The 24,195-nt window shown below is 33.8% G+C and overlaps 1 protein-coding gene across 1 annotated transcript; it reads right to left on the bottom strand.

Annotated features, from left to right (window-relative positions):
• Positions 1-3,288: 3,288 nt before the first annotated feature.
• LOC120627923 (fatty acid synthase-like) lies at positions 3,289-23,203 on the bottom strand. The gene is made up of 37 exons (XM_039896050.1): positions 23,131-23,203; positions 22,942-23,062; positions 22,635-22,838; positions 22,395-22,511; positions 22,147-22,316; positions 21,378-21,520; positions 21,042-21,248; positions 20,744-20,930; positions 20,492-20,654; positions 19,143-19,312; positions 18,906-19,057; positions 18,489-18,821; positions 17,855-18,039; positions 17,154-17,273; positions 16,968-17,077; positions 15,255-15,445; positions 14,941-15,095; positions 13,496-13,753; positions 13,286-13,403; positions 12,949-13,212; positions 12,426-12,851; positions 12,005-12,154; positions 11,809-11,924; positions 11,024-11,174; positions 10,227-10,398; positions 9,994-10,106; positions 9,593-9,757; positions 8,664-8,816; positions 8,094-8,272; positions 7,819-8,022; positions 7,614-7,731; positions 7,343-7,490; positions 6,277-6,427; positions 5,416-5,563; positions 4,264-4,440; positions 4,017-4,119; positions 3,289-3,890 (listed from the first exon to the last, which is right to left on the bottom strand). The coding sequence occupies exons 1-37, from the start codon at positions 23,186-23,188 to the stop codon at positions 3,289-3,291; spliced, it is 6,702 nt and encodes a 2,233-aa protein (XP_039751984.1). The 5' UTR covers positions 23,189-23,203.
• Positions 23,204-24,195: the final 992 nt, after the last annotated feature.

Below are 24,195 nucleotides of genomic sequence, written 5' to 3'. Positions count from 1 at the left end.
CCGCAGGTAACCGCTAGTAGATATATATATATATATTTGTAGATAATATAGCCTAGGTATATCTTCTGGTATCTTTGGATAGTAGTACCCTCCAGATATATCTACTTAAACTGACAAATTTACAAAATTCGTACTTCCCTTTTTAGATATTGCAAAAATATTTTACCCGTTACTTGAAGTTCTAAGCCTGCTTCACTAACGCACTTTAAACACTAGCTCACTCTAAGCAAGCACTAAGTGGCGAAACACTATAAATACAGTCGTTATAAATATGCAGCCGGTATATTTATATTTTATTTCCTAATTTATGCAAATATTATAACCTATAACAACTTATTAAATTAAAATTAGAACGTAATATGTAAATAATAGTGGTTCAATAATCTACATATTATGTATATATAAATTTATAGACTTGTTAATCTATCTATATAAAAATACTTGTCCTGACTCACTCATGCCTCAACGCATCAGTTTCTCTGGGGTCGAATTTTGAAACTTTGAAAGTAAGTTGCTTTTATCGCGTAAGCAGCTTCAAGCTTAGATAGGGTTGTTCGAAACCTCAAAGAGTTTTAAATAGGGGTTAAACTGGGGATGAATTTTATACTAATATTATAAATGGTAGTGTTTTGGTTTTTTGTCCAGACTTTATGCACTTTTTACCCCTGGACAACAAAGGGTTCCCATGGGATTTGTAAAAACCCGTAATAACGCGGGCAACAGCTACTTAGTTTATATTCATCTTTATCATATCAACCGAGTGGCGTCTACTGTTGTACGGAGTTTCAAATATTACAATGGGTCACGCAGTGGCTCACTGTCATCTGATGTCATCTGTCCATCTCATTCCAGCACTTTGGAATGCCACATTTTTCTAAGAGTAATTGTTATAAAGGGAATTACAGTTTTTATAGAGGTTCTTCATTAATATAATTTTTATTAATTTAATATTTTAAAATAGGGATTAATTTAAAATAGGGTTGGGTACCCTATCTTAACCAAAATATTAAATTAAATTTAGTATGTATAAAAAGGTTGTAGGAATGTCTTTTTTTTTCAGGGTATATTCATCTAAATTTGTATTTTGACGTTCAATTTAAAATATACAAGCATCTACGGCTTTTCTTAGTTTTAAAATTCATACCTAAAATAACACCCCCCCCCAAAGGGTTAGTGTAGTAAACTCTTGCAATTGTCAAAGCTACGCCTATGAAGGTATTTTTGTTTCCAGTTAAAATACAAAATTTCAAAATTTAGAAATTTTTATCCAGTAAGTTAAATCTATACAAACAATTAAATGGAAGTGCTTGTCTGAAAAAACACGCTGCTGCACGTTTTCCGTTATGTTACCAAGTCGCCTCGTATGACACCCGCTTGAAGAGTAGGGGTGATGACCACTGTATTCTGTTTTGCCGTTACCGTCCGGCACTGTGTATGGATCACCCCTGACTGAGTTTGAACTTTTTGAAAAGGTACTGGATCCAGTATTATTCAAGACTAGCGGTAAATCGCGACTTCTATGAGTCAGACTCGGAATAAAATATTCCCTGTGTCCATCAAGCTAAGGCGTAGGTGTTAATCCACATGTTCCTGTAATTCCATCGTCGATCGCGGCCTTCAGACCAAAAAACTCTAAGATCACCATTGGTAAAAAATAAATGCGTTGGCTACTAAATGTCTTGATTTTGGAGTTGATTTAATGTTATTTCCTTTTTAACTGACTTACAAAAAAGGACGAGGTTATCAGTTCGGTTGTTATCATTTTTTTTACATTTGTTTCCTCAGAACTCTATCAAAAAAATCAATGTTGTGCCATTTTCATCACGTCAAGATCTGTCGAATGGGTGGAGCAATCGGAGGAACTCTCCCAATATAATAGCGACATGTTTAGCGGTTTTATTTATTTTTTATTAAACTTGAGTGTTTTCTTTCGAAAAGCACCATTTAGTTAAGTGACTCTGATGATAAAGACCACGGATGGCCACCGGGACTACACAATAATAAGTATTGCACGGGTTGCGATTCGATTATTCGGTTATGGCTCGTAAGCAATTAATGTATTAATGCAAATAAAGCTGCTGATGGTGAAGTTTCGTTAGAACTCCTAAACTATTAACACTTCAGGTTCGGGAAAAGAAATATTTTGTAAAAGATTATTTATTATCAGTTGACATTTCTCTAATAAAACTTAGATAATTGCAAATCTATCAGAAATACAGTAATGCACCAAAAAACCATAATAACTGACGCGCGTAAGGGCTATGAAGTGGTAGTGGTCTGGTCGCCTCTGTCGGAAGACCAATGGACCCCAAGTCGGTAAAAAAAAGGCGGCGAGCTATGGATAACGCTAAGAGAACAAAGAGTAGGCACTGCTTAAAATAGACTAGTGGATTCATATTTGCTGATGATGAAGATGATAGGTTGTGAATAAGTAATTCTTGTAGAAAAATTTCAGGCTATTGTATTCTAATAGGTCAACAGCTACAGTAAACTTTGCATAAATATTTGTATTTTCAATTCAGACTTCCCTAATTTATTAAACTACAAGCTGATACCCGCGATTATCGTCACCGTCTAAAACAATCTTTTGCAAATTCCGTTGGAATTCCGTCCGTTCGTTCCGTCCTTTAAACCAACCAAATACCAAAAATGAAGTTGTTTGGTGGCTTAGTTAGGACTTGAAGAAAGGACAAACAAATTATATCATTGATAGATCCATCTATTAGATACTTGCTCAATACAGTCAACTAAAACAACCTTATACTGCCGCTTGTTAGAATCTTATCGAACTAACAGATAAGTAAAATCATAAAATAATATTGCAATTGTAAATTGAGCTATATCCGATAGAATGTAACTCAATTTACTTAGATGTATCTCATATCCTATCTCTTATGTTGGAAAAAACCACAAATAAAAAAAAAGTGAATATCCATTCAGTAGTTTCAGAGTTCTGGAATGGACTGGAATTATACATAAATACATGTCCTGCCTTAAATACATTTTTGGCAGTTGAATATATATATATATATATATATATATATATGCTGTTGATAAAAAGTTATAAAGTATTAAAGTATTACGTATCGTTAAATCAATACCAAAAAATGCATTTAGAAAAAAATGGTGATAGTTGTATTATTTTCAAGAGTGCATGCATCCATCTTTATAGAAGGTATCTTATAAAAACCAAATAATAAAATCAAATATGCACGTAATGTATAATAAACTTTATAAAATAAATAAATAATTGTATTTTTAAAATCAAACTTAATAATGTTTATTGTTTTATTGTCCAACATCAACTTCAGCAGTGGTCATAAATGAATCTGCGTTTATAATGTAACTTTCGCACAAGTTTCTCTTATCAAATTCTTCCAGAATGTCAACGCCTAAATGGCGGTTCACAATGGCGGCGCAACGTAAATCTTGAGCTGCATACGCCAGAGGAGCTTGCAATTCATACTCCACCACTTTTTGTTGCGAATGATTTTGTAAAGAAAGGGCCCCAACATGATTAGACCCCGATGACCGTGGTCGAATAGATATCAGGAGGGAGCGAAGTAGACGTGGCTCTGAACTGTAATTCCGTACTTGTAATATTCTTGCGTATGCCGCTTCAATGAATTCTTTGGCATACTGAATAGAATGGTCAATTCGTCCCAGGAGTTTCTGCACACACAAGGTTACTTTTTCTTTCCATGTGGAGATGGTCTTTAGGATATTTTTCAAATCTTCGGGGTTTTCATCTTTATTCATCAACATAAACATATGAGTTGCTACAGCCACTTGCAGCGATTCTTCTGTTTCAAATATAGCTAGTTTTTCTTCAAATTTTTCTAAAATATTCTCCGGTGCACCGCCAATGCAGAATATTGCACCAGTTAAACCTGCAAATGAAAGGTTCAGTTTTAATTCTGATATAATTTTGAATTTATATAGAGGCTACAAAAAAACTTTTTAAAATTTTTTGAAATCAAATGTTTCATTGTCTGTGCTACCGTGTTTTGTCTTACCATGATCTTCAAGAATCGCTGCCATTTCCAAAGCAACCAAAACGCCACTTTCATATCCCAGAAGATAGAACCGCTTCTTCAATTGGATCTTGTTTAGGAGAATCTAGAAAAACAACAAAACATATCTTAGGAATAGCACCATTAATGTATAGTATAGACATATAATAATTTCTTGCTGTAATGGTGAATGGATACAAGCATGATAACAACAGTCGGAAAAAAAGTCCCATTAAAACGTAAAACTAACCTTAGCATATCTTTGTGCCATTTCTTGTATAGTCTCGTGTGGTCGTTCTACTCCTGGCTGCAATACTAACGCTGGTAACTTGAGCCGCTCGCATAGTTCATGGAAGCGTACGTGTAGGCCTTCTACACCCGGTACTACACACAAGTATGTTTGACTTACGTCAAATTCATTATCTCTCTGTAAAATATAATTGTTTTCTATTTTTTCTACTTTTTATACCATACGAAACTTAAAAAAGCACTTGAAGAGGCGATGTGTATATTATACTTATGCTTAAGGTACGAAATTTTGAAAACAAAGCAAAAAGCACAATATGTCAATTAATAATAATATAAATAATAATATAATTTATTATTAATTAATAATTTATTTAATTTAATTATTTTAATTTATTTATTATTAATTAATAACAAAATTATCAATCATAATGTTAAAAAGAGTGAGCTTCTAGTCTTTAAGAGTAAAGGTAGCTCGGTGGATGACGTTCCTCCAGTAACTATTAATGGAGTATTTCTTAATAGAGTGACGGAGTATAGGTATCTGGGACATTTGATAACAGAGGACTTGAATGACAACAAAGACACTGAGAGGGAGCGTAGGGCGTTGGCGATAAGATGTAATATGATAGCCCGCAAGTTTACACGGTGTACAAGGGAAGTGAAGCTTACACTTTTCAGAGCATATTGTCAAACATTTTATACGTGCAGCTTCTGGGTGTCATATACGCAGAGGGCTTATAACGACCTACGTATACAATACAATAATGGCTTCAGAGTATTGTTGGGGCTGCCGCGCTTCTGCAGTGCATCACAAATGTTTGCGGAGAATCATGTTGATGACTTCTACGCAATCATGAGAAAAAGATCTGCATCAATGATGAGCAGAATGCGCGGAAGCTCCAACAATATTTTGAAAATATTAACCAATAAATGGGAAAATCCCTTTATGGAGCACTGGGTTGGTGCACACACCAGGTGCTCAAGAGGGTATTTACCTTAGTTAGAAGATTCCTAATTTTTTATTATTTGTATGTTTGGCAAATTTTAGTTTATAATATAGTAAATAAGATAATTGTTATTGTTGTAGCTATGGATTTTTATCTGAATTAAAAGTTATTATTGTTATTATTATTAATAATTATTTTTTGCTTACCAACGCAGTACACGCAGTTAGTGTTGGTAAAAACACCATTTCCGTAGTTGCTAAGAGCTCATCCGGATCAATGTGGGAAAAGAATGTTTTCAAACCTTCAGAATCTTCTAACACTTTTTTAGACATCTTATCCTCTAATTCCAATATTCTGCAAGGTAAGATATAGTTAGGCGTTCAATTGTCACCACGAGAACCCACAGTTTCGTCATGTATTTCTACTTGATTGTATGTTACAACTATTAGTTTGTTAGTTATATTTGATATTATATATAACTGTTTCGATAGTCTGGAGTTGCATATTCGACTGTAGATCACGAGATTTTGAGTTCGATCCCCATGTTTTTCTATTAAGAAATTCTTAGTACCAATCTGGAGTTTGGAAATTTTGCCCGTCGTTCCTGATCTCGTCCCATGGGACTTTGAGAGTGCACCTGTGTTTGCACACACAGTTGTGCCTTATAAACTTCCGCTTCGTTAGAAAATCTCTCTGGAAATTAACTACCATGGCCGAACTCGGTCAGGGAGACTGTTTCTTTTTATAAAGAATGAAATGAAAGCGTAAAAGTTAAACTTATACCTATACTTTTAATTTCTTTACTTTTAGTGGATATGTGTAAATTATAAACAAATCAAAACCGCTTGTTAACAGTAAACCAAACATTACTGATGTTCAGAGAAGCACTTGACCGGTTATTTAAATTTTAATTAGACTTACTCTTTACTTATTTTATAACAATTCTTTACTTATTTTATATGACAATTTAATTTTTACTATTGCAATTTTCATGTTATAATAAACATAAATGTTTATTTATGAAAAAAATAAATTTACTTGTAACAATACGTAGGTAGGATACTCACTTTTTCACTGTTAATATTGGTATGATACCTTCATCCAGTAAAATACAATGAAAATCGCGCAAATACGCTCTTACAATGTGCGATTTTGACAGATCCATTCCCAGATCTTTGAGTGTTGCCTCTCGAGTCGTTACATTGGAAATTGAGAAATCTAAGAAACAATTTTCAAACATACGATTTAATAATGAGAAATAGTATGAACTATCCGTAATTATATTATGAAAGCGATAGTATGTTTGTTTGTTAGTCGCTTATGTTCCGCTCAACTACTGTACCTTAAAAGGAGATGGGGCAAATCGGGGCATTAACCTTAACTGAGCACAAAGAAAAATAGTACCAAAAGTCTTTATCTAAATGAAGGCAACCTAAAAATATGTTTAAGGAATTTTGGTACTGTCTGCATAATTTAAATTTTTAAAAGTAATTAATTTTATTTTATTTATTCTAGCCAAGACACGCGTTTTTTCTACCAAAACTGTAAACGAGCAAACTGTATTTGTTTATTTTAAAACTACATTCTCATTATATTATAAACACAAAAAAGGTAAAAAGGATTTATTTGAAATTATTTATATTTCATTGATATATTTTAATGTCATGGTTTTATATCAAATGTTCTTTGTTAGTCTTTTTCGCGAAAATCACTGTGACAAATGATAATCACAATCCCCACCCATTTCCCTACCTCATTTGCAATCAGGGTCCCATGTAGGGACATAATATTATGATATTTACGTAAAAAAATAGCTACACGCCAAGATTCAAATATTAATCAATAAAATGTTGCTTTTTTCAAAGCCAATTTTGTTTGCTCAGAAAGTATGAAATTGAAAAACATAACATTTTCTTGAAAGTACTACAAAATAGGCAATATGCTTGTTTATATAGTCAATGTACAAATATTTTAAGCTTTTTCACAAGTGCCATACAACTCCTTTGATACAGAGATAGCTTGACGGCATGGGATACTTTTTATCCCGATAAAGCAAGGGTCGACCTGTTCCGATGTATTTAAAAAAAAAACATTTTTAAATTTGCATAGAGGGGTCTTAAAGATATACATTACCAGCTAAATTAGCTAACTCTTGTAACAAGGTGCCCATAGGTTTGCGAGTACGATGTGCAGCTATAACGCGTTCTTTGTAACATAAAGCTTTTTCAATGGCATCAATAGCATGGCCGATTGAAAAATATTCTTTATTTCCAACATAGAACTGAAAAAAAAGATTAAAATAAGCTAATATCAATAAAAGCTATAGGATTTCATGAAATTTTGGATATCCTTCCTTTAAATTTACGTGTACAAATAAGAGAAAAATCTATGTCGTTAGCATAACAAACAATTTTCTTACGTTTTTCAAAGATGGCAGTTTTATTGTTGTGAATTGATCGTGCGGCTTCGTTAGTTTTATGATATCGCTTACTTCGTTCCTAGCATCGATAATAGCAAAATACCTGAAAAACAATTTTATTAGTAGATATGAACGCATTACGGAATCACGACTAATTTGATAAAGGCTGTATAAATTGTATAATATTTACTTTATAGGCCAACTTGATCTTCGGATGGCTAAAGTTAAATGCTCTAAGCATTTAATATTTTGTTCATTTTGAGCATTAGAATTTAAAATGCAATATATTCCTTCAACAACTTCTGGCGTCTTGCTGTTTAATAAATTAAAAATATTTTCATTCCATTGATTTCCGTATGATACTGTATATTGAACTCCTTGTTTCTCCCAGGTCCTGTAATTGTTAGACCGTTAATTTTGTGGATTAGTTGAAGACCTTACGTAGAACAACGGTGCGTTACCTACCTCAGTTTTAACAAAACACTATTTGACTTATTGGAGCAGTGCAAAGCTAGTTTTCTAGCTCCTCGGCTTATCAACCTGTCGGCAAATTGTATCCCCAAAACATCGTTTTCTGATAACAGCAGCTGCAATCGATCGGACGAGCAGTTAATCCTAGAATAAGAGAAACGAACTGTAACAACCTAGATTTATTTGCGCACTGCCTTTGGATCAGATATAATATAGTACTGTCTCGATAATCGCAATATAATCATAGAGCACAAGTTTCACTATCGAACTACTGGGTCATTGGTAAGTAGATTTTTTTTTTTTTTCGTTTATCATAACTAGTATTATAATAATGCAAAAGTGTGTTTGTTTTATGTCCTTCCTTCACGCCCTAGCCACCAATCAATTTAATCTTTTGCATGGAAGTGGTTGTAAAGATGGAGAGTTTTTTTTATACATAGGCTATTTTTTAGCGAAAACGATAGTAATGCGAACAACAGCTAGAGTAATAAATAAATTAATAGATGGCCAGGTAATGGAAGGGTATGGATAATGCATTTATTACTTATGCTGAGTGGAAGATACATCCTCTTCCAAATGAAGAAGCACTCGACCCAAGTGTCTGCTGCCAGCTTGAAGGCGCAGAGCACGTGAAGCGTCACCCGCCGCGTATATAATGCGAGAAAGTGGGCGCACGTAGCCGCGAGCTATTCCTTCGCTGACCATTACTTGTAGCATCTGGTATCAATATTCAGCGAAAAATTAGAACATATTTCCATGAGTTATTGAGCTCAAATTAAAAGAACCTAAAAAGAAGTAACCTACTACCCTAAATTCTCTGAATATAAACACTAAAATCGTATTTCCAATTCGAAGTAGTTGGTGAAAAAGTGTTTTTTTTATGATAATGCACAATATACCTAAGAACTTATTATACCTCTTCATAGATTCATTGCTAGATCTTGATTGCAATGTAACCAGCTGGTATTATATAGTCTTACTCGGTTTCTAAGCGATATCGTTACGGAATGCAAAAGCGTGACGGCATGTCTTTTTAAGTAAAGAGGGCGATAACTAGACACAGCCGAAGCGTCCTACCGGATAATTTCAAACTGTGCGCCGCATATTGGACGTGTCCATAATTTAGTTAAAACAGAATCAATAATTAGCTGGAAGAAAAAGTTAAGCTTCTAGGGACGAAACTTTACGCGTGTAATAACTAAAGATTAAATTAAAAATTTAAAAACCCCTGACACAACCATTCCTCATTCCTTTTCAATAATGTAGTGTAAATTATTCTACAAATACTACAAGCCCTTTCATTATTAAGGGAATTAATCTTGGGCTGATTTTCATCAAGCATAGCTAAGAACACTCCCGACTTATTCACCTTTCAAACGAAAAAAAAAATATTTGTTTCATTCGTTCGTAAGACACTACAATCTTTTAACACCCCGTTTTTGTGCAGGTGTTAAAAATGTATAGTGTTTAATGATTAGGTGGAAGGTACTTACTTTCAACTCGTTTACTTTTGTTGGCTCGAACAATGAAGAAAACTTCTGTGTACTATAAGTAATGGCTTTAAACAAATTAAACATTCCAAAGGTATAATCTTCATTATTGAGTACAAGAGAAGTATCAACAATGCATCCAAATATTTTGCAGCACCCTATGGAAGTCTGTAAGTTATAATACCCTTATTAAGTATTTACTCATGCAATATAAACACTAATATATCAATATATCACGTAAACAAGTTTCAGAATTGAGTTAATGCTCAGTTCCAGAGAATGGATTCACCTGCCCATAGTATTATAGTTAGTTTAGTGTCTCACGATCAGTGTAAAAGAGATTTACAGATAAGTGATTAAATAAAATATTATTTAAACTTTGCAGCTATTTCATTACGACTTACGTTTCTTAGGTCTCCTTTGACTGAAGTTATGACAATATCACAACCTTTTCCATGTGTGCCTTTAAGAATCATATCTCTAAAACTGGCATCACGAGAATATCCGATGTGATCCTCTAAAAGATAATCGCTTTTTAGTAAATGCAATAAAATGATTTTGAAATTCTAAACAGCACTTGCAGATATAATTTGTAACAATACTGATTAATTAACATAACTCGTTGTAAAATATCTACCTTTAAGTTCCGGAAATAGACTGAGCAAGAACATTTTTTTCTTAATATCGCTCACTGTAGTATAAATGTCGCAATCATGTGCCAGTGCGATAGAGATGATCGCTTGACCCAAAGCTCCTGTGCCTCCATGCACAAGAATACTGTTGCCACGGTGAAACCTACTTTTGAAGCACTGTAAATTTATAACAATATCACTATCATGCTATATCTTGATATAGTTGTATAAAATATACAAAAATAAAGTCAGAATATAAAAATAATTTAAAATTTGTAACATTTATAAACTTTAGAATATATAAGAGTAAATTTTAGACGTGACAACATCTTATAATTCGATGGAACCGGCTGCACGCACGAAAAAACATGACGTATGCGGCGTTACCTCGCTCTCAGGCGTTCCATTCAAGGCTTGAAGTGCAAGCGAGAGCGCGGAACGAGCGACAAAGAGTTCACAGTCGGCCTCCGCGTTCGACATCTGTCTCTCTCCTACTTGAGTGAGCGATGCGTCCGCGTGGACAGCTTCTATACAATAATACATTTACATGTTTTCGGCAAGGATGAAGTGCAGTGAAAAGTGAATGTGGTGTCAATTGTTTATAGCAACGATAATATCTATATAACAAATAAAAATAAAATTTTCGTTTGAAAAATGCAACCATTCCATCAGTATTTTCTTACGACGTTGTCACAGACAACCAATTTTATTTAATCAAAAGGGGCGGCTAATACAAAATTGGGATAGGATAAATAATCAAAAAGCTATAAAAATACAAATATAAGAATAAGACTGTAATTACAAGACAATAGAACGCCAGACAGTAAGCTAAAGGAACAGTAGCCGCATCCTCCAAAGTCCAATGTTTAGGCACAGGCCATAGTAGTTCAGGCTTTGCATTAACACAGGCATTGATTGATTCTTCTTGCACGATACCCATCACACGTTCTTCTCTAAAAAATTATGTAACGACATATAATAATGTTTCTTAAATTCGTACCATGTTAATTGAAGTAAAACTATTTAATCTAAATGAAATAAAAATGCCTCTCTTGGAAATTCTAAAAAGGACGAAATTTTATAACAAAACAATAATTCGCTACTTTTATGGTTTTTTAGCTTTAAAGCTGCTCTACTTGCGAGATTTATAGTTAATATGTTATTAAGGGCTTGCTTTTATAATTTTCAAGCACTATGTACTTAATAAAAAGTGTATTTAATTTAATTTATTTATTTGGATAATTTGATTCGTTGTAATTAGAGTGGAAAATAGTTGACAAAATGACGTATCTTTAAAATAGCAATTCTTGTATATATATATATATATAATTGTAATCTCGAAATCGGCTCCAACGCTTTTCAAGAAATTTATTATACGCGGGGTTTCAGGGCGATAAATCGATCTAGCTAGGATTAATTTTTAGAAAATTTCATTTTATTCGTGTTTTCCGGTAATAACCGATTTGGTGCAGACGAAGTTGCACGGGTCAGCTAATAAAACATTAAATTGGGTTCAATATTTGGGTAGACTCTTCATAGCGCCAAAAAACACATTTGGTATATAATTTTATAAAGAGATTACTGTACCTATCAGTGGTACCACTAAAATCATATTCAACCAGCTTCTTATTATCCTTGTGTTCTTTTGCAGCAACTCCTAAAACTTTCTTTATATACGCATCGTTGAGCCCTGCATATTGGACCTAAAATGTTAGAATATATTAGATAAAACCACAATGCATGTAACATTAAAAACTCATTCGAATTGTTTTTACTGTCATACTTTTACTGGGATTCCCAGATGACTGGATCCTGTCACTTCTATCCATTGAATAGAGTCTAAATCTCCCAACCGTGTCATTTCCAGAGCCATTTCTTTGCCTTTAGCTATACTTTCTTGAAGTGGCAAGTAATATACTCCACCCCAAATACCCTAAAAAATATTCGTTGTCCGATTACATCGTTATATACTAAATACCTTCACCTAATTACTAGTTAATAACTTAATTATATTTAAGAAAAAATAAAATACTGCCTACTAAATGTATATTAATTTTTCGATGAGTTTGAAAAGTTACTTTTTTTGTGCTATGAAGAGTTAGCTCAGTGACGTTAAAATGAGGCTAATGAAACCGGCCATGTTTAGTGTTTTTTTTTGTTAATAAATGATTTTATATATTACTAAATTATTGTGTCATACTTACGTGGTCTAAAATATTTGTGGCCAAATCTGTGAACGGCATTTGTTCCAAACTTTGTTCTTCTAATAATTTGTGATTGACAATAACAAGATTAATTTTTCGATTTTTTCTCATCTCTTTAACCATATCTTTTATTCCACCGAAAGCTGGATATGAAGTCAATATTACAATTCTATGCTTAAGGGGAAGTGTGGATAATTGAGAAGACAGTTTGATGAGGTCAGCTTGTGAAAATACGGTAACAGCACTCGTACCGACCGTAACATCAGAAGGTCGCCACAAATTTAGTTCCATCCGTGAAGAACCAAAAGTATGGGCACACACACAGTCATACAGTTGAGAAGGACGCATAGTCGACAAATCTATACACTCCTCTTTATTGATGAGGAAAGTATCGCGACTGAGTAACCTATGTAGCATTTGGCACATCTATTAACAGAACAATAGATTGATTTAATTTATCTTAGTTCAAAAATTATAAAATAATTAATATTCAGAGTTTCATCTAATCTAATGGTAAACTTACTTTATCATCAGCAGCTAAATTGTTTATCATTAATACATCAATATTTCCAATGAAAGCATCAGGCTTCTTCGTGAAATCTTCCCGACTAATTTGTAATAAATCGATCTTAATTTCAGGGAAGAAATTATTAATGATCTTAATAATTTCTTGAATTGTTATTAAATTAATTTGATCTTTGTATTCAATAATATGGCCGATATTGATCACCTGTTTACTTACATTTTCAGATATGATTTGCAAAAATACACACAAAGCCGATTTTTCCTGCAAATAAGCATTCATATAAGTTTTAAAGCTATTTTTCATAAAATAAATCATCTTAAATTATTGTACTCACATCGAAATTGTTGGTAGAGACGTGAGGAATAAACTTTAATGCTTTTAAAGCAATCTGTTCTTTGTTTATTGATGGCATGTCGTAGAACTTGATGTTTTCAATTAAAACACCACCACATCTAAATATAAAAACCATTATCTTTAAGTTATCATTAGAACCTAGTAACTACTAAAGGAAACTTAATTTTATTTGATATATTTATATAAATACCTAGTACTCTCCATTACTTCACACACATCGGCCGATATGATATTCATGTCATCAACAACTATTGTGTTACTTTTTGAATGCTTTTCAACATCAATTATAATTCTCCTAATGAAATCAGGTTGCGAAACGCTTTCATGAATGCGCCTTAGTGCATTCAGTTGTATTATACCATCAATTAATGTCACCCAATTGTTTTTCCACAACAGGTGAGCTTTAGTAAGTGACAAGTTAGCATTGTAAATACTTTTAAACTCGTCCCTAAAAAATAAGTTATATGAGTAAACTGCTAACATAGAAAACTATTTTTTTCAAAAGGTAAAATTGTAAATACTATTAAACTCGTCTCTAAAATATCTATACTTATAATAATAATAAATATACTACGACAATACACACATCGCCACCTAGCCCCAAAGTAAGCGTAGCTTGTGTTATGGGTACTAAGATGACTGATGAATATTTTTATGAATTATATATACATAAATACTTAGAAAATACATATAAACACCCAGACACTGAAAAACACTCAATGCTCATCACACAAACATTTTCCAGTTGTGGGAATCGAACCCATGTTGATACCAATTATGATAAAACTGTACTGGAAGAGTCTGTACATTTGATATATTTTGAAAATTTGACCGGGGGAATTTGAATTATAGATACTGAATTAAAACTAAAAAAGATTTTTATTTAATTTTTGTCTGTGTGTCTGTCTGTCGGTCCGGGCATCACGTGAAAACTACTGAACGGATTTAAATATAACTTGGTATAGTGGTAGCTAACATCCCGGGTCAACATATATGTTACTTTTTATCCCCACAAACAATAAGTTTCTTCCGAGAAATGGGATGAAAGTTTTTACCAATTTTACTTCATATCTCCGTTATATTTGTACCGATTTTAATATTATTTTTTTTATTTGACAGTGTGTACTACCAAACATGTATTGTCTAATTTTAATGAAGATTTGATGAATATTGTCGGAGATCAAGGACATAATTCTTCACAGATAACAGCAAGGTGCAAGGCATATGGGACAACGATCGAATGCATGCGTACCATCCTACTAATATTATAAATGCGAAAGTTTGTGAGAACAGATGTATGGATGGATGGATGTTACGCTTTAACGCCACAACGAATGAACCGATTTGGCTAAAATTTGGCAGATATACCTATAATATAGTTTGGCATAGCTCATAGGCTTCTTCTTATCCCGGAAAAGCAAACAGCTTCTACAGGATAGCATCGCTATTTTTCCCCATTTGTCTTTCAAAATCCGCGCAACGGATTTTTCGATTGATTAAGATTTTTTTAGGATAGGCATAATTGACGTGGTTTTTTTAAGTCGAATTATTCGCGGACGAAGTCACGCAGGTGCGCTAGTAAGTTATATAATTAAACTAATAACATAAAAAACAATTTTTAATTACGAAACTTACGAGTAGTTATAGTCTCTAGCGTCCAATAAAGAATAAATATCTTTAGATTTAAGTGTCAAGACTTCCTCAGAATTAATTTCTTCTTTCGGTGATATATCTTTGTCTATTTCACTGTCAATAAAACCACTCGCAACTTTAATATTGTCGTCTAAAACCTAAAATACAAATGGTTTGTATTATTTCTGCAAAACTTACAACTTGCAGAACATAACCGCATGGCAATTCTGGTTTTATACACTCAGGTTATGCAAAATTATAATTTTATTAAAGCGTAATTGTAATTGTTTGGTTATTGTATTAAATGGATATGCTACCTCGAATTGGCCTTTTCCTCTATGTACAGTAACATTCAATCGCAATTGCCTTTGCTCGTGGAGATTGGGTTGTGAGTGTAGATGCACATCACGGAACTGGACTGACAGTTGCTTCTTTGGAACTCCCAGTACCATGGCTAATGTATCCCACACTGCCACTAGAGTAGCAGCGAAGGGGTATGAGTTTGTTTCTAAAAAATAAGCATTATAGATTAGACATTACCCTAAAATTGATCAAATTCTTTCATTATTTGATACGGAACCATACAGCGAAATAGACCAACTTAATTTTCAAACGGATCCTCAAATATTAGTTTAAAATAAAGAAGTAAGGAAGAATTTTATTTTATTTTATTTGTAAACGGGGAATAAAACAATTTGTCTAAAAGGTTATTCGTAATGAAATCCATATTTGTGATTTCCAGTTTAATCCATAAAAACTTTGGCTGGTTGTTTTTTGCGTCGAATAACGAATCAGCGAGCATGAAAATACTCAAAATATTAATTATACTCATAATAAATAATTGATAATATCTTAAAAAGCACCCCACGCTTTTTTTTATTTTTTTTTTTTTCACAGTATTATTAATTTATATTTATTGAAATTTTTAACACTATTCTTAATTTAAATTTATTAAAATTTATTTTCTATTTTTTTTTCGGTTTTCTATAAAAAGCGTGTTTTTTAGTTTTTTTAAACTATTATTTATTTTCTACTTTTTAGTTTGGTTTATTTTAAACTGTTATTTGATCTAATCTACTATCAATTCCGTGATAACTTATTTAAAACAGCCCTCTACCATCTAGTAGCTTAATGTTTTCTGTGGTATTTGTTAGTTACGCGAACGCCATCTGTTGGAAACGCCATAGGTTTTTTACATTTGGGTCTAGGGTTTTTTACATTTGGGTCTAGATGGCGCTGTAGTAATTGTAATTAATAGTTCGAAAAAACTAAAAATCTTATTTTTTTATATTGAAAATTGGAATAATCTTCTCAGATTAGTGTATTGTCATCGATCCTCGATATGTCTACAAAGTTTGAATCAAATCTGATCGTTCAAAGTGGGTCAAAATCGCGCCCAAAGAAGTCGGTTACAAACATACAAACATACAGGTGAAGCTAATAAAAAAGTTAATAAAAATAGAAATCGATGTATTAAAATTTAAATTGCTTAAGATTATTTAATTCAAATGGTGGGACTATGGGTCGCTACGTATATCATGGACATCATTTGGTGATAATAAGCTGCTCAAGTTATCACATATGCCCGCCTAGTTCTTAGACAATATTCTTATAACATCTGATTTTCCGAAGATATCCTTTTAAATAACTAATAGTAGCATCTGAACCGATAACTTTATTATTTTTCTAACTTTTGCTGCTAAAAGCTATTAATATTTGCTATTTGACGGCCGATTGGCGCAGTTTGCAGCGACCCTGTTTTCTGAGCCCAAGGCCGTGGGTTCGATTCCCACTACTGGAAAATGTTTGTGTGATGAGCATGAATTTTTTCAGTGTCTGGGTGTTTATATGTATATTCTAAGTATTTATGTATATTCTTCATAAAAAATTATTCATCAGTGTAGTACCCATAACACAAGCTACGCTTACTTTGGGGCTAGATGGCGGTGTGTGTATTGTCGTAGTATATTTATTTATTTAATATCTTTATATTCTGAAGAATATCTCTCACACCTTACAACTCTTCCTACCTCTTATCACATGTCCTCTCAAGTATCGATGCTCGTCATCGTGGATTGATAGGACATAAGTACACGAAGCTGCTGTTTTTCTGTTTGCTGTCACATACAATGGTACCGTCCTGAAATGATTAAATAATTTACGGAAATGATATAAAATTCGTATAATTAATTTTTAACTAAATATAGTTTACTCACCAAGATTCATTATGCACCCATTCTATGAGGTGCGACAGCATTGGTGTTTCAGATGAAACTGGAAATTCTACTTTCGGGTATAGTTCTTGCACTTGTGGACTATATCCCTCCATGTAGAGACTGTAAGAATAAATATATAAATACCCGCGACTTCATAAATATTAATGAAATATAAAATAATTTAACTAATTCTTATCGGTTGATGATATAAACTCTTGAGGATGAGTTATTCGGTAACACTGACATTTTAAAGCGGTTTTAAACCGAACTAAGATTATTTTCTTTACTTACAATAAAACTGTAACTGGAAGATTTCTGTTCTGTATTTTGAAAAAAAAAACCGATTTATATAATTCTTTTTTAATTGAAAGTATATATTATCAAGCATGTATTGTCTAATTTTAATGAAGATCTGATACATATTGTCCAAGGTAAAGGACATAACTCTACACTGATAACAGCAAGTAGCAAGGCATATGGGACCGCGATCGAATGCATGCGTACCATGGTACTAATAATTTAAATGCGAAAGTTTATGAGATTTGCTGCTACAATTAGGTTCTTGGTTTTTTAAAGGTATTAAACAGATAATAAACGATTTGATGCAGACGAAGTTGCGAGGGTCAGCTAGTTGTTAATATGGTACACCATGTGGTTTATATAGTCCAATAATTGTAGATAGTAGTACAAAAAAATCTTACTTTCCAATAGCTTCTAATAAAAACTGTGCATTGTTAGGGTGCCCTCGTCTTGTCAACGGCACGTGTTTGCAGGATTCAGGCAGAGAACGCTTGAGAATAGCCTGCAAAAGGCCGTGAGGTGCTATTTCTACTACCACCGCATTTGCTGGAATGAGTGTTGATGTCTCTGCAAAGAGCACTGAATTCTGCAATAAATTATTCATATCTGTATTTCTATCATTGCGTATAATAAACAAAAATAAACGAGCAAGTGAATGGATAGAAACGTATAGCCATAACAAAATAGCTCAATAGCTTGGAAAACACTAAACTTTTTCAAAGAATTGGTTTTAGGTTACTTATATCTTAATATTAATAATTGTTCTTCTAGTTTAATTTAAAATAAACTCCTTTTAATTAAAATAAATTTAGTGTGCATTATAGTTATTTTAGAACCATTTTAAATAAGAAGACAAGTTACCTACTTAATTATTATGAAGTTGCGGATAAATAGCAGAAGAGATAGTTTTTACTACTACAAGAAGCTGCTTGCGCAGCATTTATTTTAATAACAATAAAAGGAATAGTTGTTTTCTAGCATTTATTTATCTAACTAGAAGAATATAATTCTAAAATAACTGAGAAAATATCTTACAAGTAAGTTATTTGTGTGATACTCCGCAGAGCTATATTTTGCGAACGGCTCATTCCATTTATCTTGTGGCACTGACGTAGAAACCCAACGTTCACTGCGTGCTTTGGGTGATTTTATCACTTCGCCCAAATATTTTAGCAGTCCTGGACCTGCGTCAGCTATGTATCGGGAGTGGTATGCAATGTTCGAGCATGGCACTTCCCTGGCAAAGATTTCTTTCGCGGTTAGTTGTGCCACGAACTCCTTCATGATATCAGCAGGTCCAGAAATTGTACTGGAATCGGGACCATTGTGGCAAGCTACTTCAATCTCAGGAGGGCACATTTTAGATATCTGCAATAAAGTATTTTAAATTTTTTGACTTTTTATTATTTGGTTTAATATACTTCAAAAGTGAGTATTAGTCAAAAAGTCTACCTTTTCGTAACCTATACCAACAGCTGCCATTGATCCACGAATTAGTGGAGTCTGTACAGAGACAAGACCGCGGCTGTATGCAGCAAGTATCATCTCCTCGGCTGTAAAGCATCCGTCTGCGTAAGCGCAGCCTAGTTCACCCACACTGTGTCCTTTAAATAATGACATAAAATTGAAAAATAATTAATATTATTTGAAACCAAGTAAATATCATTATTACAACAAGCAAATAAATACCGATAATTTTGTCGGGGACAATTTCTAATGCACGTAAAACATCTGTAAGTCCAATTTGAATCGCAGATATTCCAACAAAGGAATTGAGAATGTTATCAAATATAGTTTTGTCTGTAGATGTAATTATGTGAACTATGTCTACTCCTTTAGGTTCCAAGACAAGTCGGCACCTGTTGTGAAAAAGAAATAAATTTTAATATCCGTATAGTCAAATATTGACTTGAATTCTAAATTGCTTAATTTTAACACATTTTCGTACCGCCTATTGGACATATGACTGCACATCGCCATTTATATAGTACTTTTATGTTTGTTTGCCCAAAAATGTATGTACCTATTGCGATGCTGTTCCTTTTGGAAATAACATCCACTTTAGATGCTTCTCTTAAAGACACAAAATTATAAATTTACATTTCGATGACCGCACCTGGACCAGCCTTCCTGTTAAATACGGGGGCTTAGGCATACGCTCCATTACGAGCGTAGTACCCGAAACATGTTATTAACATCGTGTCTCAACAATTGGTCTAGACGTCTGGTGACTCGAGAGCTGGCCCTTATTAAGCCCCACGGCTAAAGTCTAGCAATTTAAAGGGGCAATAGCGCCAGCATTTTGGGTACCATGCCCATAAGTGAACAGTTAGGCGGCTTATATTTGTTGTAAATATTAATGTTTGTTTGTTATTATTATGCCAAGACGACAGCGAAGCAAACTCTGCCGTACCATCCTTTACTGGAACCATTTCGCCGCGATTACAGGCCCCTATTTGAGAACCTCTGGATAGGACCAGAACGCAGAAAATTTTGTCATCAAGTAAGCTATAATAAGCTGCTTAAAATCCAAAATTTCATGTTTGTAGGTCATTTAGATTTGAAGTTAAGCGAAAGCAAAGATCCGCTTACTCACTCATAATCATCAAAATAGAACTAGTACTACCCATTAACTCAGAGAGCTGAAGTTTGGTACAGAGTAAGTTGTACCCAGTAACGTATAAAGAATGTTTAACGGCCAAGTCAAACACGTTAAGTATAATAATAAAGAAATCGCAGTAAGGAACCTTAGACTTGGCATTTAGATTTTATTTAGATTTCATTACTTTTTAGAGATAAACAAGCAGCTCCATCGAGACTTGGCTAGTTTTTTCAAAATGTTTTTAGTGGGATGTGTTTTTCCAATTGGAATTATATTCAGGCCTACTTGAAATAAATGAATTTCTAACTGCATTATTGAGCAATTTAAAATTATAATAATTCTGAACAAATACTTGAAAAGCTTCTCAACTATTTGTTCAGGATTATTATTACAATACATTTTAAACAGGGCTTAACCTGATTGTGAGAAAACTTACTTTTCTATGGCTGCGGCAAATATTGGAATTCTCATGAGATGCGCTCCCATACCGGCCCACTGAGATCCCATTCCACTGTATACGAACCACAGTGGCCGTTTGGCATCGTCAAAGTAGTTCGACTTTTCATGTAGACAAATGGTTTCGTTCTTTGCATTTGTGTCTTAAAATAAATAGTATAGTATGATAAAGAATGATGTTTGTTTCTTTGAAAACATTCCATTTTTACGAATTATTCTTAATAAGACTCACCCAGTAAAATATATCCTCTCCCCACATGGCCAGAAATTCTGTTTTTATGAATATTATGCAGCAGCGCTATTTCCTCGGGATCAACAGAACGAGATTTTAAATCCTGAATAATTTTATTCACGGATGATTCCTGTCTGCCAGATAGGAAAACTAAACGAGGAATATTTGTCTTATAGCGCGAAAGGTCCTGAAAATATATTTACAAAACAAGAAATTATTTACTTCATAAACAAAACAATTATAAATTCATCACTAAATCACTACACAATAGTCAAGTATACATTGAAAATGTCAATACCTTAGATTTAAAATGACCATATAAAAGGACATGTGCATTAGACCCGGTGATTGAGAGACCGTTAACAGCTGTGTATGCTCGTCCAAAATTCCTATGATGTTCAGTAAGAATGCGCAACCGCCCGTCTCGCAGAGCTGCTATGTCTGTTCTAGGCGAGTCACAATTCAAATTTCCTGCTAGCAGTCCAGAATGATATCCTAAAATAACCTGTTGATAACGTTAGAATCTTTAAGGCACATTATTTTCTCCATATCTTTTTTCATAGCAACCTATTGATATGATATGGTTCTAGCAAAGTCTACTCACAGCAGAACTTAAAAGCTTATGTCCATTTACCTTCGTAATAGCCGATATCCCTGATGCGGGTCCTCCATATCCTATATTTGACATTACACTGCCCACGAAAAGGGGTTCTTTTCTGTTAAAACAATGGACTCTTTCGATTGCTTCAAGTTCTGCTTTATCCGCCTCCGGTACAGCTGCAAATTAAGTACGTATCTTATCTGCTTCGGTTGCGAAATGTTCTAATTATAAATTTACTAGCAGTGTCGAAAAGGGGCCATTTCGATACAGTTACCTGTATCGAAATGGCCCCTTTGCGGATCTTTATAAACTAGGGCAAAGGAAAGGAACGGCAAAGGTTGATACTTACTCGTACATAGCCTATGCATAACATATTATGTGCCATAATAATATGTTATGTTAGCAATAACAAAGTATACATTTAATTATAACGGAGGACTTGACTGTAGGTACGAGTCTAATAATGTCTCTTAGGTATGTGATTTGCTTTATTTTCTGTGAAAAAGCCCGGAGTTAGGAAAATGGCGGTGACAACCGCTGCGGCTCTGAGACGTCCATTAAGCCGTCGGTCCCCGTCATTATCACTATCTTGCGTTAATAGCCGTTAAAGGCCACAAACCCGCATTGTAGTAAAGTCTACGCTCCAAAAACCTTATCTCCTACGAGAGAGAATGCCTGTGCCCAGCAGTAGGACTTTAGTAGGATGCGGATGACTGGTATATAGTGCAGCATTTGCAACAAGTAAGCAAACGAACAAACTTTCGCATTCTTTTATATTATTAGTATTAATATAGATTACTACCTGAACCAAAGGCTTCTACATATTCAACGGCTTGAGGCGGTATTTGTATTTCATCATAAAAATTATGCATAAATTTGGCCATGTCTTTAGGATCTCTATAGAACCCATACTGAAAATCTTTCGTTTTCGATGTAAATGTACATTTCACATGTACGACTTCGGCGTAAATTCTGAAATAATATTTTTGGATTCTTGCAATGGTCTAAGGTCAAGTATTTAATATGTAGTTTGTAAGTAGCATAACGTACCTAAGAGCATCCTTAGCTTTTTGAAGAAACAGGATGTTGATTGCCTCAGCCTGAACACACCCAGCAGCTTCGGTGTCAAACGATTTGGTCTTACCATCTTTACTTAAGTTCACGATTCTAAATGAAAGGAACTTTAATTTATTCTCTTATTGCATTTAGAAACTTTTTATTTGAATTTTCATACTTTTTAAGAGCAAATCAAGTTAGACAATTACAAATAATATAGATTAAGTTTCATACCTCCCAGAATGGATAGAGGATTGTGGGTGCAAACAAAGATTCGATCCTCCGACAATGGCAGCTTCACACTCGCCTCGGTTGATGGCATGGTAAGCTTGTTCCAACGCTGCCGTGGAACTGCAGCAACTATCGTCAATGTTCATAGAGGGACCCTTAGCGTTTAACCAATAAGAGATGCGATTGGCAAACATTGCTTTACTGCACCTGCAAAGTGTAGGATATAAATATAACGAAATGTAGGATTCAATAATAAATAACAGTAAATTGTAGACTAAGAATGTTATATTTGGGATATTCTCGTACGTACCCTGGAATACCAAAACCTGTCCTAGATCGAGTGGCATAAAAACTAGACTTTTCGCTTTCCGAAAAGCAAGATCCAATGTAGACACCGATTTTTTTCCCAGAGAGTTCTTCCGGACATAGACCTGAATGGAAGACATGTTTAAGAAAAAGGTTTGATTTATAAATAATATGGTAAAATAATTCATCTCACCAGCATCATAAATAGCCTGATATGCTTGCTCTAATAACTTGCGGGCCATCGGATCCATGTAGTTGGCAAGGTGAAAGTGAACTTTGAAAAACTGCGCGTCGAACAGTGAAATACCGGGCACTGGGCCCGTGTATTGTGCTACTTCAGGGTGGTCAAACTTCCAACGGGGGCTCTCCTTTTTGATTGGATTGATCTAGAGGCATTTCAATCAAGATCAATTCGCACCAAAACAGACGGGTAGAGATCGGTTCGTTTCGATCTTTCTGCAGCGATACTATGTTACCGTTAAAGTAATTGAGAGAAAGTTTAAAATGCTGATAAACCCCGTTGACACTCTGTTTGCCTATTCGCTACCGGTCGCTGCAACTCAGTGTCAATTGAGCCTTAATTTAATGTGGAGCGAACATATTTCGGGTTCATATTGTAACCTAATGTTTCATCCACGTTAGCGTAAATTTGGCATTGTATTTGGAGAATCAATTTTTACAACTCTTTCACAGCAAAGGCTTCAGATAAATTATAACTTTTTAATTGACAATACATGATAAATTTTTAAAAACTAGTTTTGAAGGGATGGCCGCTATCATGAACTTTAACCTGAGATGATAACATTGTCTAAGGTTAAAGTTCGTTTTTGTTATTATCCGCATTTGTCTTTCAAAATCTGCGCAACGGAGTTTTAGATTGACGTGGTTTTGTGGATAGGCATAATTGAAATATTATAAAGCTTTTAAATTTTGTTCTGTTGAACGCACTAATCTCAGAAAATTCTGTTTTTTTTTGGATTTGTAGTTACAATTATGGCTATAAATATGCTTTTTGAGAGATTCTGATGCGTGCGATGCGTGAACGGTAAACGTTACGCGAAACGACGGAAGTATGTAGTAAGTAAATGTTGTTTCTGTAAAGTTCTATAAAACAGTCCGCGACAATAAAAAACTATTTTTTAATATCATGAACATAGGTAGGACATAGGCTAATGGATAATTTGGTAGATATATAGTATGACCTAAAATCATTCAAAGTTTCGTTTAAATTCATTCAGTAGTATCGCTGTTCAGATAC

Source organism: Pararge aegeria, chromosome 12 (assembly GCF_905163445.1).
Source record: "Pararge aegeria chromosome 12, ilParAegt1.1, whole genome shotgun sequence".
Classification (NCBI taxonomy): Eukaryota; Metazoa; Arthropoda; class Insecta; order Lepidoptera; family Nymphalidae; genus Pararge; species Pararge aegeria.
This window is presented reverse-complemented; position numbering and strand designations above follow the sequence as displayed.